Genomic DNA, 19,424 nt, shown 5'->3' with positions numbered 1-19,424 from the left:
TTATCTTACATATAATTAAGATACAAAAGAAATTTTTCTATGATTTAAATTTTATGAATAAAATTGACTCTAAACTCACTATAGAATACGTTATCCTGCCGTCCGAGGGTTAAAGCAACGGACTTATCTACAATCTACATCTCTATCTACCAGAATTTCTACATAAATCCGTTGCTTTAAAATAGAATAAAAGCTTTTTGTCACTCACCGACACTGATGCGCAACAGCGGAGTTGTCGATATTGAAGCTATGTTATCTGTAACATACAAAATAAAATCCAAATTATAGCAGCGATTTTAAATAATTAATATTAAAGAATTTATTATTATACTTAATAAATTTATATTCGACGTGTACAATAATAAGCAGATATTTATAAATATGGAATAACTTTGTAAATTAAAAAAACCTTTCCTTTTAAATAAAAACTTTTATAAGATTTATACAAAAATCTTTATCTCTGAATTTCTTTTGATTAAATCATTCAACTAAAAGAGTCGAATTATTTCGTATAAGGCATTTATTAATTAATATACGAATAATATTTACCCTGGGGTTGCTCCGCCGATGCAGGATGCCTCCCCTAGGCCTCCTCTTCCTCTCAGATTGTAAGGGACGTCAGCAACTATTGTTTTATACGCGCGATATACTTTTTTTAATTTGTTGAAACCGCACAAAAATAAAATCGCGCAATATTTTAAACCGTACAAAAGTAAAAACGCGCGATACTTTAACGGCACTCCCGAATTCCGCAACGATCGAAAATCCCATTTTATCACGCGCGAGAATCATACTTGGAGTCGACAGATCGGGCACGATCAAACTCCGACGAAAGAAAGATCAAAATCAGGATAAATGAACGAAAACACGATCGCGATCGCGACGAAATCGAGACGAATGTCAAAAACAATAGTGCTCTATATGTCACTAAGATCGAATGTTATTATTTTATTTCGGAGTCATTTTAGACGTACTTTAACACGTTTAGATTTATCGTAATATTATTACATATTATTCGTATTATTATTACGTATATTATTGTCGCGAGAAACGTGTACGGCGCGCTCGACCTCGAGGTGACCGAACGCGAGACGCACATGCCGGCGCCGGAGTAAAAACACGTGTGCGCACTACGCCCGACGGAGACAGAATGAATGACTCACCGCTGTCACAAGTCGCGTACGCCGTAGTCTCCCTTCTCTTATCTCTTACTATGGAATGCGTGACGTCAAGGACAAGGTCGAGTATACTCATTCTCTCTCCCTTTCTCCTCGCGCCAGACAATAATAAATACGCACTATACTACGTGATACAATTTAACGCGTTGAAATATGTACACAATCAAATGATTCTAAAATATATGTAAAATTCTTTAACTAAAATGATATTATTATTCGATTTAATGCGATATATTTGAAATACATGAAACGCGATTACGAAATGTGTAAAATACTTTAAGGAAAGAAATGTTATAACATTTGCCGTATAACTGTTTAACGATTTCTTTATTCTATTCGTTAAAAATTATATCAATGATGTGAACAATTATTTGTAAAAATGATAGAAATTTATATTATAGATACCGGCATATATTTATAGACGTAAATTAAATATAAATTAATAATAAAAAATATGTTCTTTATTGCCTGTACTTATTACATTTACTAAATATGTATAAATTTATGTAATTATAAAAATTTGTCATATTATATTAAATAAATATTCTCTCTTTCATCGTAACTATTTAATTATTCATTTATATATATGTATTACGTATGTTTGTATTTTTTCTATCAGAAAAAGAAAAAGAAAGAGAGAAAAGGACAGATATTCTATCACTAAAAATTAATGTATTAAATATTTTTAATAATTTGTTTATTATAAAAAAATTTTTTATTAGATGTGCCTGTTTTTATTATAGCTTATACTCTTTAATTTATTCGATTAAAATATGAATTTTTATTAATAAAATATTTTACATAAATAATCGGCAATGTACTTCACGAGCAATAATGTATATTAAAACGCTCGAAAATTCGCTTCTGAATGATTAAGAAAACATGATTCGCAAAGAAGGTATCGCTAAAATCCGCGAGAAGAACCATACCTTCTTTGCGAAATATGTTTTCCTATTCATTCAGAAGCGAATTTTCGAGCGTTTTAAAATACATTACTGCTCGTGAAGTATGTTGCCGATATTTATGTAAAATATTTTATTAATAACAATTGAACTTTCGAGGATATTAAAAGACATATTATTAATCGCGTATGAGTATGTTAATTGCATAATCGGCATTAATTATCAGTAATTAATAAAGTTTTATTTCCCGAAATTAATATATCAAACGTCCTGCATTAAAATAGTAAATTGAAAGCCATAAATAGATGAATTAAACGATTCAATAGATGTATAAAATTGCAGTGATTAAATAAAATAAAATTATATTGTAAATATACTTATATATGAGTCTCTTGCAACAATGATTTCGGTTAATCAATTTTGATAAGTAATTTTTTATTAATAATACAAGTATTTATAAAATTAAATATCATAAAATAAATTGCTTGTTTCTAAAAAAGAAAGAGAGAAAGAGAGAGAGAGAAAGAGAGAGAGAGAGAAAGAGAGAGAGAGAGAGAGAGAGAGAAAACTAAATGCACAAAATTAAATGATTCTGTTTAATGATTGAAAAGTTATATTTTATATATATTTATATTAGAATATATATAAATACATATTATTTATATAATTAATTTAATTTAATTTTATTTAATTATTGTAATTCTATTCATTAGTTTAACACGTTTAATTCACCTATTTGGTTTGTTACAATTTTAACAACGGAATATGTTTCATACACGAATTTCGGAAATAGAAACTTTATTAATTACTGTTAATTAATGCCGATTATGCAATTGACATATACTCGTACACGATTAGTAATATGTGTCTTCTAATATCATCGAAAAATCAATTTTTATTAATAAAATATTTTACATAAATATGAGCAATGTACTTTAAGAGCAGTAATGTATTTTAAAACGCTCGAAAATTGGCTTCTGAATGAATAGGAAAATATGTTTCGCAAAGAAGGTATCGCTAAAATCCGCGGGAAGAACGATACCTTCCTTGCGAAATATGTTCTCCTAATAACTCAGAAGCGAATTTCAGAGCGTTTTAAGATACATTACTGCTCGTGAAGTACATTGCCGATATTTATGGAAAATATTTTATTAATAAAAATTGAATCTTCGAAAATATTAGAAGACACATATTACTAATCGCGTACGAGTTTGTCAATTACATATTTGGCAATAATTAACAGTAATTAATAAAGTTTCTTTTCCCGAAATTAGTGTATGAAACATATTCCGTTGCTAAAATTGTAACAAACCAAATAGGTGAATTAAACGTGTTAAACTAATGAATAATATTATAAGAATAAAATAAAATAAAATAAAACTAAATTATTTATATATATGTATTTATATATATATATATATATATATATATATATATATATATATATATATATATATATATATATATAAAGTTATTATAGAAGAATATAATATGTTGGATTATATGTTTCATATTTAAACAAATGTAGAGATATGTTTCTTATATTCATATTTAGCATTAACAATTATATATAACATTAAAAATTGAGAAAACACATCGATGAATTATATTCTCTCTCTCTCTCTCTCTCTCTCTCTCTCTCTCTCTCTCTCTCTCTCTCTCTCTCTCTCTCTCTCTCTCTCTCTCTCTCTTTCTCTCTTTCTTTTTTAGAAACAAGCAATTTATTTTATAATATTTAATCTTATAATTTTTTGTATTATTAATAAAAAAAGTTGATGTGAGACGCTTTTTGTAACAACTAATCGTAATTCGAAAAGAAAAGGAAAATTACTTATCAAAATTAATTACCCGAAATCATTGTTGCAAGAGACTCTTATACATATAATATTTGAATACATAATTATAATATAATTTTATTTTATTTAATTATTGTAATTCTATTCATCAGTTGACTCATTTAATTCATCTATTGGCCGCTTTGAATTTACAATTTTAACAGCGGGACGTTTGATATATTAATTTCAGGAAATGAAACTTTATTAATTACTGTTAATTAATGCCGATTATGCAATTGATATACTCGTACGCGATTAGTATTATCAAAAGTTCAATTTATATTAATAAAATATTTTACATAGATATCGGCAATGTACTTCATGAGCAGTAATGTATTTTAAAACGCTCGAAAATTCGCTTCTGAGTTATTAGAAGAATATATTTCTCAAAGAAGGTATCGGTGGGAAGAAAATACATTACCGCTCGTGAAGTTTTGCCCATATTTATGTAAAATATTTTATTAATAAAAATTGAACTTTTGAGGATATTAGAAGAGACATGTTACTAATCAACCCTATGATCCCGGCTGCCCGCTATCCGCGCTCGCGAAGACGCGCTCGCAAGAACGCGTTACAATATTATATTTATGTTATATTTTAACATAAAAATAAATAGAAATTTCATAGTTTGACATAGCTTTTTTGTGAAAATTAACGAAAATAGAATGTTACTGTAACATATTAATGGGTCACTCTTATATTATAGAATAAATTCAACATTTCTGTAAATTTGATCAGATAAATTCTGTCACTAATAAATCGAAACATATTTATAAGGTAAAATTAAATTAAAAATAAGTGCATATTGTGTTATGTACACTCTCTTTCTTGAGTTATTTTAATAATTTAACAGTTGACTTGAATTAACAAAATAGTAATATATTAAATTAATAAGTAATTGTATTAAATTTTAACACATAAATTTTAACTTTCAAAATTTTTAACAACAAAGCACAAATTTTCTAACTGTGAATTATTTTGTAGACGCCTACCGCCATCAAAAGTTGTAAAAGATAAATACAATGTGTACACTGAAAAAATGGTACTCTAAATGGATACTTTATAAGCTCTTTTAATAAATAAAAATAACTTTTTTTTACGTGATATTTTTTGAAACACCTTATTTATAAATTAAATTAAAACTATTGTATATACTGTATATATTTAACTCTTCAAAGTATTAATAAGTAGCAAATGTCCATTTGTAAAATTGTTTTTTGTTATCATTGGATTAATGATTTCAAATATTAAATAATATAATGGTAAGAAAATATCCACTTTAGTATATATTCTTACATTATCTTAAGAATATCTGAAATTATATTACCCTTCAGAGAATTTCTCTCTTAAACTGACAATAAGAGTATTCTTTTGGCGCTTATTTTAAGAAAAGATATTATAAAAATAAAATATTCTTGTAATAAAATGAGAATATAATTTTTTTGGTGTAAGTATAAAATATATTTATATGCATATTAACCTCTGTCGGCAGATCGTTAAAGATTTGTATCTTTAAAACTATTTAAACTCATATATACGTATATATAGTTGAAATAAATATTTCACGTAAATCTTATATAAAATTAGAATAAATATCATATTTTTATCTTAAAAATATTACTTCTTTTTCTTCAATTTTTATATACAAATAGATAATAAATAATCTATAACTGACAATAAATAATCTATTTTAACAAAAGATTTAAAATAATGAAGTAAAAATTTAATATAAAATTTTATCTTAAAATATAATACGTACAAAAAGAACGTATAAAAAGAAATTCTTCTATGATTTAAAATTGACTCAGAATTCACTAGAATGCACTATATCTTGCCGTCCGAGGGTTAAAGCAACGGATTTATCTACAATTTACATCTCTATCTACCAGAATTTCTACATAAATCCGTTGCTTTAAAATATAATAAAAGCTTTTTGTCACTCACCGACACTGATGCGCAACAGCGGAGTTGTCGATATTGAAGCTATGTTATCTGTAACATACAAAATAAAATCCAAATTATAGCAGCGATTTTAAATAATTAATATTAAAGAATTTATTATTATACTTAATAAATTTATATTCGACGTGTACAATAATAAGCAGATATTTATAAATATGGAATAACTTTGTAAATTAAAAAAACCTTTCCTTTTAAATAAAAACTTTTATAAGATTTATACAAAAATCTTTATCTCTGAATTTCTTTTGATTAAATCATTCAACTAAAAGAATCGAATTATTTTGTATAAGGCATTTATTAATTAATATACAAATAATATTTACCCTGGGGTTGCTCCGCCGATGCAGGATGCCTCTCCTAGGCCTCCTCTTCCTCTCAGATTGTAACGAACGTCAGCAACTATTGTTTTATACGCGCGATATACTTTTTTTAATTTGTTGAAACCGCACAAAAATAAAATCGCGCTATATTTTAAACCGCACAAAAGTAAAAACGCGCGATAGAGTGACGGCACTCCCGCACTTTTACGCGTGATACTTTGACGGGATTCCCGAATTTTGGAACGATCGAAAATCACATTTTATCACACGCGAGAATCATACTTGGAGTCGATAGGTCGGGCACGATCAAACTTTAACGAAAGAAAGATCAAAATCAGGATAAATGAACGAAAACACGATCGCGATCGCGACGAAGTCGAGACGAATGTCAAAAACAATAGTGCTCTATATGTCACTAAGATCGAATGTTATTATTTTATTTCGGAGTCATTTTAGACGTACTTTAACACGTTTAGATTTATCGTAATATTATTATATATTATTCGCATTATTATTACGTATTATCGTCGCGAGAAACGTGTACGGCGCGCTCGACCTCGAGATGAACGAATGCTAGGCGCACGTGCCGGCGCCGGAGTAAAAACACGTGTGCGCACTACGCCCGACGGAGACAGAATGAATGACTCACCGCTGTCACAAGTCGCGTACGCCGTAGTCTCCCTTCTCTTATCTCTTACTATGGAATGCGTGACGTCAAGGACAAGGTCGAGTATACTCATTCTCTCTCCCTTTCTTCTCGCGCCAGACAATAATAAATACGCACTATACTACGTGATACAATTTAACGCGTTGAAATATGTACACAATCAAATGATTCTAAAATATATGTAAAATTCCTTAACTAAAATGATATTATTATTCGATTTAATGCGATATATTTAAAATACATGAAACGCGATTACGAAATGTGTAAAATACTTCAACGAAAGCAATCTTATGACTTACTGTATGGCTATTATAATTGCACGATTTATTTATTATATTTGTAAAAAATTATATCAATGATGTGTGTGTGTGTGTGTGTGTGAACAATTATTTGTAAAAGCGATAAAATTTATATTATAGATACACATATATATTTATAGACGTATAATAATTAAATATAAATTAATAATTCGTATAATGAAAAATATGTACAAATTTACTGCCTGTACTTATTACATTTACTAAATATGTATAACTCTCTGTAATTATAGAAATTTGTCATATTATATTAAATAAATGTTCTCTCTTTCATCGTAACTATTTAATTATTCATTTATATATATTATGTTTGTTTTTTTTCTATCAGAAAAAAAAGAAAGAGAGAAAAGAACAAAAATTCTATCACTAAAAATTAATGTATTAAAAACAATTTATTAATATTTTAATATTTGTTTATTATAAAAAAATTTTTTTTAGATGTGCCTGTTTTTATTATAGCTTATGCTATTTAATTTATTCGATTAAAATATGAATTTTTATTAATAAAATATTTTACGTAAATATCGGCAATGTACTTCACGAGCAATAATGTATATTAAAACGCTCGAAAATTCGCTTCTGAATGATTAAGAAAACATGATTCGCAAAGAAGGTATCGCTAAAAGCCGCGAGAAGAACGATACCTTCTTTGCGAAATATGTTTTCCTATTCATTCAGAAGCGAATTTTCGAGCGTTTTAAAATACATTACTGCTCGTGAAGTATGTTGTCGATATTTATGTAAAATTTTTTTTATTAATAAAAATTGAACTTTCGAGGATATTAAAAGACATATTATTAATCGCGTATGAGTATGTTAGTTGCATAATCGGGATTAATTAACAATAATTAATAAAGTTTCATTTCCCGAAATTAATATATCAAACGTCCTGCTATTAAAATTGTAAATTGAAAGCGACAAATAGATGAATTAAACGAGTCAATAGATGTATAAAATTGCAGTGATTAAATAAAATAAATTTATATTGTAAATATACTTATATATGAGTCTCTTGCAACAATGATTTCGGTTAATTAATTTTGATGAGTAATTTTCCTTTTCTTTTCGAATCATGATTAGTTGTTACAGAAAGCGTCTCGCATCAACTTTTTTATTAATAATACAAGTATTTATAAAATTAAATATCATAATATAAATTGTTTGTTTTAGAAAAAAAGGGAGAAAGGGAGAGAGAGAGAGAGAGAGAGAGAGAGAGAGAGAGAGAGAGAGAGAGAGAGAGAGAGAGAGAGAGAGAGAGAGAGAGAGAGAGAGAGAGAGAGAGAGAGAGAGAGAGAGAGAGAGAGAGAGAGAGAGAGAGAGAGAGAGAGAGAGAGAGAGAGAGAGAGAGAGAGAGAGAGAGAGAGAGAGACAGGCAGACAGAGATTAAGAGAGAATATAATTCATCGTTGTGTTTTGTCAATTTTTAATCTTATATATATAATTGTTAATGCTAAATATGTATATAAGAAACATATCTCTACATTTGTTTTATATGAAACATATAATCCAACATATTATATTCTTCTATAGTAACTTTATATATATATATATATATATATATATATATATATATAAATACATATTAATAATTTTATTTTATTTAATTATTATAATATTATTCATCAGTTTAATACGTTTAATACATCTATTTAGTTTATTTTAACAACAGAATATGTTTGACACTAATTAATAGGCAAAAAAAACTTTATTAATTACTGTTAATTAATGTCAATTATGCAATTGACATACTTGTACGCGATTAATAATATGTGTCTTCTAATATCTTCGAAAGTTCAATTTTTATTAATAAAATATTTTACATAGATATCAGCAATGTACTTTACGTGCAGTAATGTATCTTAAAACGCTCGAAAATTCGCTTCTGAGTTATTATTACTCAAAATATGAAACAATATGGATTTGTATTAGTATGATTTATTACATATTATTAATATTACATATTATTAGCGCGTAGCCTTTTTCACTTTAGTATATATAGTGGAGTAATATATGTATATATGTATAAGTACAAAATTAAATGATTCTATTTAATGATTGAAAAGTTATATTTTATATATATTTATATTAGAATATAAATACATATTATTTATATAATTTAATTTAATTTAATTTTATTTTATTATTATAATTTTATTCAACAGTTTGACACGTTTAATTCTTCTTTTTGATTTATTACAATTTTAACAATAGAATCCGTTTGATATACTAATTTCGGGAAAAGAGAAAACTTTATTAATTGCTGCTAATTAACGCCAATTATGCAGTTGGCATACTTGTGCGCGATTAGTAATATGCGTCATTTAACATTCTCGAAAGTTCGTCTTTCTGATTTTTATTAATAAAACAATATGTATAAAGATAAGTAATGCTGTTATACGTCTTATTGAAAACATAATTGTAAAGTTATCGTAACTTTTGCGATACAATAAAAATTATTTGAATTATGAGGTGCATCATTTTAATCAAACTTTCACTTTGCATTTTATTAGTTTAAAAATAATTTTAATGGATTAAGATTTTTGTGATTAAAATGTGAGAGATGATATAATATGATAGATTATATGGTTCATATTTAAACAAATGTAGAGATATGTTTCCCTTTTTTTTTTACATTAACAATTATATATAACATTAAAAATTGAGAAAACACATCGATGAATTATATTCTCTCTCTCTCTCTCTCTCTCTCTCTCTCTCTCTCTCTCTCTCTCTCTCTCTCTCTCTCTCTCTCTCTCTCTCTCTCTCTCTCTTTCTCTCTTTCTTTTTTAGAAACAAGCAATTTATTTTATAATATTTAATCTTATAATTTTTTGTATTATTAATAAAAAAGTTAATGCGAGACAGTTTCTGTAACAACTAATCGTGATTTGAAAAGAAAAGAAATATTACTTATCAAAATTAATTACCCGAAATCATTGTTACAAGAGAATCTTATAACTATATATACGATATATAAATACATATTAATAATTTAATATAAATTTGTTTTATTTAATTACTGTAATTCTATTCATTAGTTTAACACGTTTTATTCACCTATTTGGTTTGTTACAATTTTAACAACTGGATCTGTTTCATACACTAATTTCGGGAAAAGAAACTTTATTAATTACTGTTAATTATTGCCAAATATGTAATTGACAAACTCGTACGCGATTAGTGTACGTAATATGTGTCTTCTAATATTTTTAAAGATTTTTATTAATAAAATATTTTCCATAAATATCGGCAACATACTTCACGAGCAGTAATGTATCTTAAAACGCTCTGAAATTCGCTTCTGAGTTATTAGGAGAACATATTTCGCAAGGAAGGTATCGTTCTTCCCGCGGATTTTAGCGATACCTTCTTTGCGAAACATATTTTCCTATTCATTCAGAAGCAAATTTTCGAGCGTTTTAAAATACATTACTGCTCTTAAAGTACATTGCTCATATTTATGTAAAATATTTTATTAATAAAAATTGATTTTTCGATGATATTAGAAGACACATATTACTAATCGTGTACGAGTATATGTCAATTGCATAATCGGCATTAATTAACAGTAATTAATAAAGTTTCTATTTCCGAAATTCGTGTATGAAACATATTCCGTTGTTAAAATTGTAACAAACCAAATAGGTGAATTAAACGTGTTAAACTAATGAATAGAATTACAATAATTAAATAAAATGAAATTAAATTAATTATATAAATAATATGTATTTATATATATATTCTAATATAAATATATATAAAATATAACTTTTCAATCATTAAACAGAATCATTTAATTTTGTGCATTTAGTTTTCTCTCTCTCTCTCTCTCTCTCTCTTTCTCTCTCTCTCTCTTTCTCTCTCTCTCTTTCTCTCTTTCTTTTTTAGAAACAAGCAATTTATTTTATGATATTTAATTTTATAAATACTTGTATTATTAATAAAAAAGTTGATGCGAGACGCTTTCTGTAACAACTAATCGTGATTCGAAAAGAAAAGGAAAATTACTTATCAAAATTGATTAACCGAAATCATTGTTGCAAGAGACTCATATATAAGTATATTTACAATATAATTTTATTTTATTTAATCACTGCAATTTTATACATCTATTGAATCGTTTAATTCATCTATTTATGGCTTTCAATTTACTATTTTAATGCAGGACGTTTGATATATTAATTTCGGGAAATAAAACTTTATTAATTACTGATAATTAATGCCGATTATGCAATTAACATACTCATACGCGATTAATAATATGTCTTTTAATATCCTCGAAAGTTCAATTGTTATTAATAAAATATTTTACATAAATATCGGCAACATACTTCACGAGCAGTAATGTATTTTAAAACGCTCGAAAATTCGCTTCTGAATGAATAGGAAAACATATTTCGCAAAGAAGGTATGGTTCTTCTCGCGGATTTTAGCGATACCTTCTTTGCGAATCATGTTTTCTTAATCATTCAGAAGCGAATTTTCGAGCGTTTTAAGATACATTATTGCTCGTGAAATACATTGCCGATATTTATGTAAAATATTTTATTAATAAAAATTCATATTTTAATCGAATAAATTAAATAGTATAAACTATAATAAAAACAGGCACATCTAATAAAAAATTTTTTTATAATAAACAAATTATTAAAAATATTTAATACATTAATTTTTAGTGATAGAATATCTGTCCTTTTCTCTCTTTCTTTTTCTTTTTCTGATAGAAAAAATACAAACATACGTAATACATATATATAAATGAATAATTAAATAGTTACGATGAAAGAGAGAATATTTATTTAATATAATATGACAAATTTTTATAATTACATAAATTTATACATATTTAGTAAATGTAATAAGTACAGGCAATAAAGAACATATTTTTTATTATTAATTTATATTTAATTTACGTCTATAAATATATGCCGGTATCTATAATATAAATTTCTATCATTTTTACAAATAATTGTTCACATCATTGATATAATTTTTAACGAATAGAATAAAGAAATCGTTAAACAGTTATACGGCAAATGTTATAACATTTCTTTCCTTAAAGTATTTTACACATTTCGTAATCGCGTTTCATGTATTTTAAATATATCGCATTAAATCGAATAATAATATCATTTTAGTTAAGGAATTTTACATATATTTTAGAATCATTTGATTGTGTACATATTTCAACGCGTTAAATTGTATCACCTATTATAGTGCGTATTTATTATTGTCTGGCGCGAGGAGAAAGGGAGAGAGAATGAGTATACTCGACCTTGTTCTTGACGTCACGCATTCCATAGTAAGAGATAAGAGAAGGGAGACTACGGCGTACGCGACTTGTGACAGCGGTGAGTCATTCATTCCGACTTAGGCGGACGTAGTGTGCGCACGTGTTTTTACTCCGGCGCCGGCGCCGGCATGTGCGTCTCGCGTTCGGTCACCTCGAGGTCGAGCGCGCCATACACGTTTCTCGCGACGATAATACGTAATAATAATGCGAATAATATACAATAATATTACGATAAATCTTAACGTGTTAAAGGAAGTCTAAAATGACTCCCAAATAAAATAATAACATTCGATCTTAGTGACATATAGAGCACTATTGTTTTTGACATTTGTCTCGACTTCGTCGCGATCGCGATCGGGTTTTCGTTCATTTATCCTGATTTTGATCTTTCTTTCGTCAGAGTTTGATCGTGCCCGATCTGTCGACTTTAAGTATGATTCTCGCGCGTGATAAAATGTGATTTTCGATCGTTCCAAAATTCGGGAATCCCGTCAAAGTATCACGCGTAAAAGTGCGGGAGTGCCGTCACTCTATCGCGCGTTTTTACTTTTGTGCGGTTTAAAATATAGCGCGATTTTATTTTTATGCGGTTTCAACAAATTAAAAAAAGTATATCGCGCGTATAAAACAATAGTTGCTGACGTTCGTTACAATCTGAGAGGAAGAGGAGGCCTAGGAGAGGCATCCTGCATCGGCGGAGCAACCCTAGGGTAAATATTATTTGTATATTAATTAATAAATGCCTTATACGAAATAATTCGATTCTTTTAGTTGAATGATTTAATCAAAAGAAATTCAGAGATAAAGATTTTTGTATAAATCTTATAAAAGTTTTTATTTAAAAGGAAAGGTTTTTTTAATTTACAAAGTTATTCCATATTTATAAATATCTGCTTATTATTGTACACGTCGAATATAAATTTATTAAGTATAATAATAAATTCTTTAATATTAATTATTTAAAATCGCTGCTATAATTTGGATTTTATTTTGTATGTTACAGATAACATAGCTTCAATATCGACAACTCCGCTGTTGCGCATCAGTGTCGGTGAGTGACAAAAAGCTTTTATTCTATTTTAAAGCAACGGATTTATGTAGAAATTCTGGTAGATAGAGATGTAGATTGTAGATAAGTCCGTTGCTTTAACCCTCGGACGGCAGGATAACGTATTCTATAGTGAATTTAGAGTCAATTTTATTCATAAAATTTAAATCATAGAAAAATTTCTCTTGTATCTTAATTATATGTAAGATAAAATTTTATATTTTTTATTCATTTTTTTTAATAGAAAATTTTGTTAAAATAGAAAAGTTACACATATAAATTGAAAGAAAAGGAAAAATATTTTAGGAATAAGAATATGTATAATATTTATTCCAATTTTATGCAAGACACGTATTATAAAATGTATATGATAAATGAAATATACATAAAATATTTATTTCAATTATGCATATGTATATATGAATTTTATAAAACAATTTTAAAGATACAGATGTTAATGACCTGCCGACAGAGGGGTACCTAACATACATGCTAATATATTTTATATCCATCGAAAAAATTATATTCTCATCTTGAGAGTACTTTACTTATAATTTCTTCTTTTAAAATAGATATCAAAAGAATCTTCTTAATATTAGTTTAAGGGAGAAATCTTTTAAAGAGTAGAATAATTTTAAATATTCTTAACATGTAAGAATGTATACTAAAATGGATATTTCTTTACCATTATATTATTTAATATTTGAGATCACTAATTTCAATAATTACAAAAAAACAATTTTGTAAATTGTTGACATTGGCTATTTTGTAAAACTTTGACAAGTTAAATATATATATATATATATATATATATATACACACATAGTTTTACTTAATTTATATATAAGATATGTCAAAAAATATTATGTAAAGAAGAAAATATTTTCGTTTATTAAGAATATCTATAAGTAGAGTTTATAAAAGTATATATTTCGAGAATATAATTTTTTCGGTATATACATGATTATATTATCTTTTTTGCGACTTTAAACGACTGAATGACGTATAACGCGTCTAGAAAACGATTATAATATCGTACGATTCTAAATAAATATAGGTCGTCTTATTTGCCGGCGATAATAATTAACCGACAATAGGAAGGACTTTTCTTCTTTGATCTCTGGCTAAAAATCGAGTCAGAATGAATATGGCCAGGAGCAACAAAGGTAGGTCCAACTGGCTAGAAAAGTACGTGGTCAAATACTGGCCATAATGCGCGTAACGAAACTACCTCGCGCCCTCGTTACCCGGCCAACACTCGCCGGACAATGGGCAGAGGCGCAAAGCGCCCATTTTTTAATCATATCCAAGCGCTCTACGAGCCTCAAGCAAAACGGTCCTTTCCGTTCCCGGCCATTTTGTCGGCCATCCGAACGAGCCGACGAAACCGCGCCCCGCGAGAAGCCGCCAACCACGATCCACCCGCGGATCCATACCCGAATCGATACGCGCCGGCATAGATCGATCGGTCGGGGCCTTCCGTCCACCCCGCGACATTCGCCGATTGATATTGATATCGATCGCACAAAAATATGAATATATTTTTAAGTAAAATATTACAAAGTTTAAAATTAAATATTATTAATCGCGTACAAATATGCCAATTGGATAATCGGCATTAATTAACATTAATTAATAAAGTTTCTTTTCCCGAAATTAATATATCAAATGTCCTGCTCTTAAAATTGTAAATTCAAAGCGACAAGTAGATGAATTAAATGAGTCAACTGATGAATAGAATGACAGTAATTAAATAAAATAAAATTATATTATAAATATGTATTTATATATCATATATAGTTACATAAGAGTCTCTTGCAACAATGATCTGGGTTAATTAATTTTGATATGTAATTTTCCTTTTTTTTCAAATCACGATTAGTTGTTACAGAAAGTGTCTCGCATCAACTTCTGTTATTAGTAATACAAGAATTTATACGATTAAATATATAGCGGGGACCTTCTTTTAGCTCTAATGCTTTAGCTATATAAATTAAAATGCTTGTCAAGTAAAAATTAAAACTTTTATTTTTTATTTTATCTTTTTTAAAATAATATGTAATGAAAATTAATGAATTTTACGATTATGACAGCGAACACGATATAATTCGGACAATTTTTACTTAAATAAGTAAAAAATTAACATTTTTCTCTAATTAAAATAATTTTGTATATATACGTATACATATAATATATCTGATTTTTATTTTATTTAATTGAATCTATCGATATCTAATAGTTTATTATTGTATTTGTAGAACAATATAATACTATAAATTATTAAATTGTTGAAAGAAAATTTTTTTTTCATATAAAATAAATTTTAATTTGTAAAATGTAGAATGTAAAAATAGCGTTTAATAAAAGAAAAAGAATTAACAAAAATCAAGATATTATTGGCAAAATTAGAATATTGACAATATTTACAGAGTTATTTGATATTAAAAGTAAATTATTGCCAGTGTAGAGAAATAACAAATTATTTTTAGGTGAAACTGAATAAGCAAAATGTGTTAATAAATCTTGTGGACATAGCACGGTCATCGCAACCAAAACTGTGCGCATTATGTGTTATCCACTGAGAACATTCGTGGACATTGGCTATGTAGTTCAATGTCCACGTTTTTATGTCCACAGAGGGCGTATCGCTTTCAGGGATCATGTAAAACCGGGCCGTGGCGTCTCTCAGGCTTCTCTCTGGTACTGATTGGCTGTCGTTGCAAGAAATTTTCAGAATCCTAGAAATTCTCTATCCGATGGCCAATCGGTATGTCCGATAAACTCGTGGTACGACAAGTGTAATAGCACCTTGATTACGGCAAGTAACTGCTGCACCGCTTCTATTATTGCGCGCAAGACGTTGAGTGAAAACGTTTGTCCCGGCAAACGTTTCAATTTCTTCAATTTTAGGTAAGTGCAATAAAAATCAATATCGCCATTTTCCGCGACTGCAAAGTTATGTAGCGACCTTATTCCATATCGTTTTCAACCCTTGCCGAGACAATAAAATTATTCGCGTTCTTGTTCCAAGACACCCGCCAAGAAAGCTTCAGCTGACGAGGTATGTATGGTGCAAAAGTTTACCGGGTGATGATATCACTATACATTGTGACATAACCTAATTTGACAAAAAAATTATCTATAAATATTAAGTTTCCAAGTTTTATAAAACTTTATTTTTAATAATAATTAAAAAAAAAATATGCTTTAAGTTGAGCCGTCATCTCAAAGTGTTTGATACACCATTTTATCTGTATATTTTGTTCATGAAAAAAATATCAAGTATAACATTTTGCATACAAAATTGGATTATTATAAAATATTAAAATTTTATTTACATAAGTAACAATATACTTTATTGTAATGTAATGCAGTTCCTTTTTTCATACAGAAAATACTGACAAAAATGGCAGGTAAACGATCTGCAACAACAGAATTGAATCATGATAACTGGAATGAAGAGAACGAGCCAGAAGAGGCGGGTACATTTGCGAAAGCGACAAATGATATACTTGAAAAGAGAGTTATAAAAACAGCGAGACGTCGCTTTCCATCGAGGGATGTAAGTATATAAGTTTCAATTATTTTACATTGATTGTACTTCTTTATTACTATTCTGTTTTAACCTATTTTAGGGCGCTATGAAAAGCGCATTTGAAACATTTGCAGGTTTTAAAACTACTCCTGCAACCAGCAGTTCGTCTCCGTTTGGTTTTCTAGCTAACGTAAGCACGACTTCTACTACGACTACCGCTTCTGCTGCGTCAACCATAAATACAAGCAGCAAGAATGTCGCGAGTAATGGTTCTAAAATTCCCGAGAACGATGCGAGTAAAAGTGAAGACACGATTAAAGCACAGACGCTGTCAAGTTCGGGCAAAACAAGTTTGACCAAACAAGAGACTGAAAAGACGAAGCGTCATTCGTCAGATTATTACGCGAAATTAAAAGGACTGAACGAGAGCGTTGCTACGTGGATTAAAACCCATGTAGATGCAAATCCATTTTGTATATTAACACCTATATTTAAGGATTACGAGAAATATTTGAATGAGATTACATCGAAAGAAGAGAGCAACAAGATACGGTCTTCGCAGCGTGTAACAAAGGCTGCACAAAGTGATAGCCAGAAGGATACAAGTGCGGAGAAGAAACTTGAAACTTCTTCGTTCGCTCCTTCAAATGCGAATACAAAATCCGTTTCACCCACGGTGACAGAATGGAAGCCCGAGAAGTCGATATTTTCCAACGTTGCTGCGAATACAAAGTCGATATTCGGTAACGCAGAACAGAGAACGGAAAGCTCTAAATCCGTATTCAGCAACGCAGACATAACTCCTGACAAGGGTAGATCCATTTTTGGAAATATAGAGTCGAACGTTACTGGTAAGAGTATATTTGGTAACGCAAGTGCAGAAAATCCTTTCTTACACAAATCGTCTGCCATTTCGGACGGAGGTAAAGCAGACGAGGAGGATGCCACGTCCAATGCAAAATCCGTCGCTCCCACTTTTCCAGTATCCACTTTTAGTTTTGGACAAAGTTCCAATACTAATAACGTGACCGCTGGATTTAGCTTTGGAAGGTAATTTGTTCATTAATTTGCTTAAGAATTTCTTCATATGAGATTGTAAATGTATTTGTTTAATGATTTTACAGTGCGAAGCCGTTTTCGTTTGCCCCTCAGGCAGTGAAACCGCAAGATTCCGAGGACAAAACGGATGAAAATAAAGATGAAGAGGATGAAGAACCACCAAAACCAGATTTTAAACCAGTAACCGAAGAAGGTGCTGTTTATGAACAACGGTATGTAATAATTTTTACAGTGTAACAATCAGTTGTTAAGAAACTACATCGTACACTTTTAAAAGTAGGATTATTATATGTAATCTTTTTTTTTATCGCAATAACTTAATTAAATCCATGATGACATCTTTTTGTACAGATGTAAAGTCTATATAAAGAAAAGTGACAACTTTAGTGACAGAGGTGTCGGAATGTTATATATGAAACCAACACCAAATGGAAAGACGCAATTAATAGTACGTGCTGATACTGCTTTGGGTAATTTGTTACTTAATACTCTATTAACTCAAAGTATTCCCATCAAACGCATGAACAAGAACACAATAATGTTAGTCTGTCTACCAATGCCAGACTCTTCACCACCACCAGTCCCAATGTTATTAAGAGTAAAAACTAGTGAGGTAGCAGATGAACTATTTGAAACATTGAATAAGTATAAAAAATAAAAAGTTATGTAATTAAAAAATAACTTGTACGAATCGGAACGAAAATTTTTTTTTTTTTTTTTTTTTTTACTATTGTGCAAAAAATCAATAAATCCTAATACATAATAGAAAATTTGTTCACTAATCAAAGGTTTGTGTCGAGCTTTGTTCATCATTCCATAACATAAAATTTGTAAATGTAAGATAAATTGTGCGAGAATGCCTAGAAAAATACATAATACTTTATTATCATTAGTAATTGCTAGTAATTGAGAAAATAGATTTCGCGATTAAAAAATTGTAATTTTTTCAATTCTTACTTTATCTGCACAGAGGTTGTAAAAAAAATGTAATTAACATATATCTTACTAGATTCTCCTGATCTGATAAGAGATATAATTTAATTATTTCTGAAAGGAAGTCTTTATACTTACATGTTTGGCGCTATTTGGAAAGATTGTTATTAATGTAATCAATAATGTAATAATAATACATTGAACATATATGTACATAGTAAAAACACAATAGTATATATTACAAAATAGATAATTTAATGCATGATGACTTGAAATATTCTGTACTATTAATTATAAGTACAAAAAGAAAATACAGAACATGAAATTACCTGATATTTATTGCATTCTTTTATAAAATAAAATCCTTAACTTATT

The 19,424-nt window shown here is 28.4% G+C and overlaps 1 protein-coding gene across 3 annotated transcripts; it reads left to right on the top strand.

Annotated features, from left to right (window-relative positions):
- The first annotated feature begins 16,248 nt into the window (after positions 1–16,248).
- Nup50 (nuclear pore complex protein Nup50) lies at positions 16,249–19,380 on the top strand. Of its 3 annotated transcripts, XM_072892386.1 has the most exons (6): positions 16,249–16,432; positions 16,554–16,583; positions 16,914–17,084; positions 17,158–18,107; positions 18,182–18,328; positions 18,468–19,380. In XM_072892386.1, the coding sequence occupies exons 3-6, from the start codon at positions 16,929–16,931 to the stop codon at positions 18,772–18,774; spliced, it is 1,560 nt and encodes a 519-aa protein (XP_072748487.1). In that variant the 5' UTR covers positions 16,249–16,432; positions 16,554–16,583; positions 16,914–16,928; the 3' UTR covers positions 18,775–19,380. The 3 variants fall into 3 exon arrangements, with proteins under 3 accessions (XP_072748487.1, XP_072748485.1, XP_072748486.1); XM_072892384.1 differs by lacking the exon at positions 16,554–16,583 and having other exon boundaries at positions 16,250–16,432; XM_072892385.1 differs by lacking the exon at positions 16,249–16,432 and having other exon boundaries at positions 16,439–16,583.
- The last annotated feature ends 44 nt before the right edge of the window (positions 19,381–19,424 follow it).

Source organism: Anoplolepis gracilipes, chromosome 5 (assembly GCF_047496725.1).
Source record: "Anoplolepis gracilipes chromosome 5, ASM4749672v1, whole genome shotgun sequence".
Lineage (NCBI taxonomy): Eukaryota > Metazoa > Arthropoda > Insecta > Hymenoptera > Formicidae > Anoplolepis > Anoplolepis gracilipes.
This window is presented reverse-complemented; position numbering and strand designations above follow the sequence as displayed.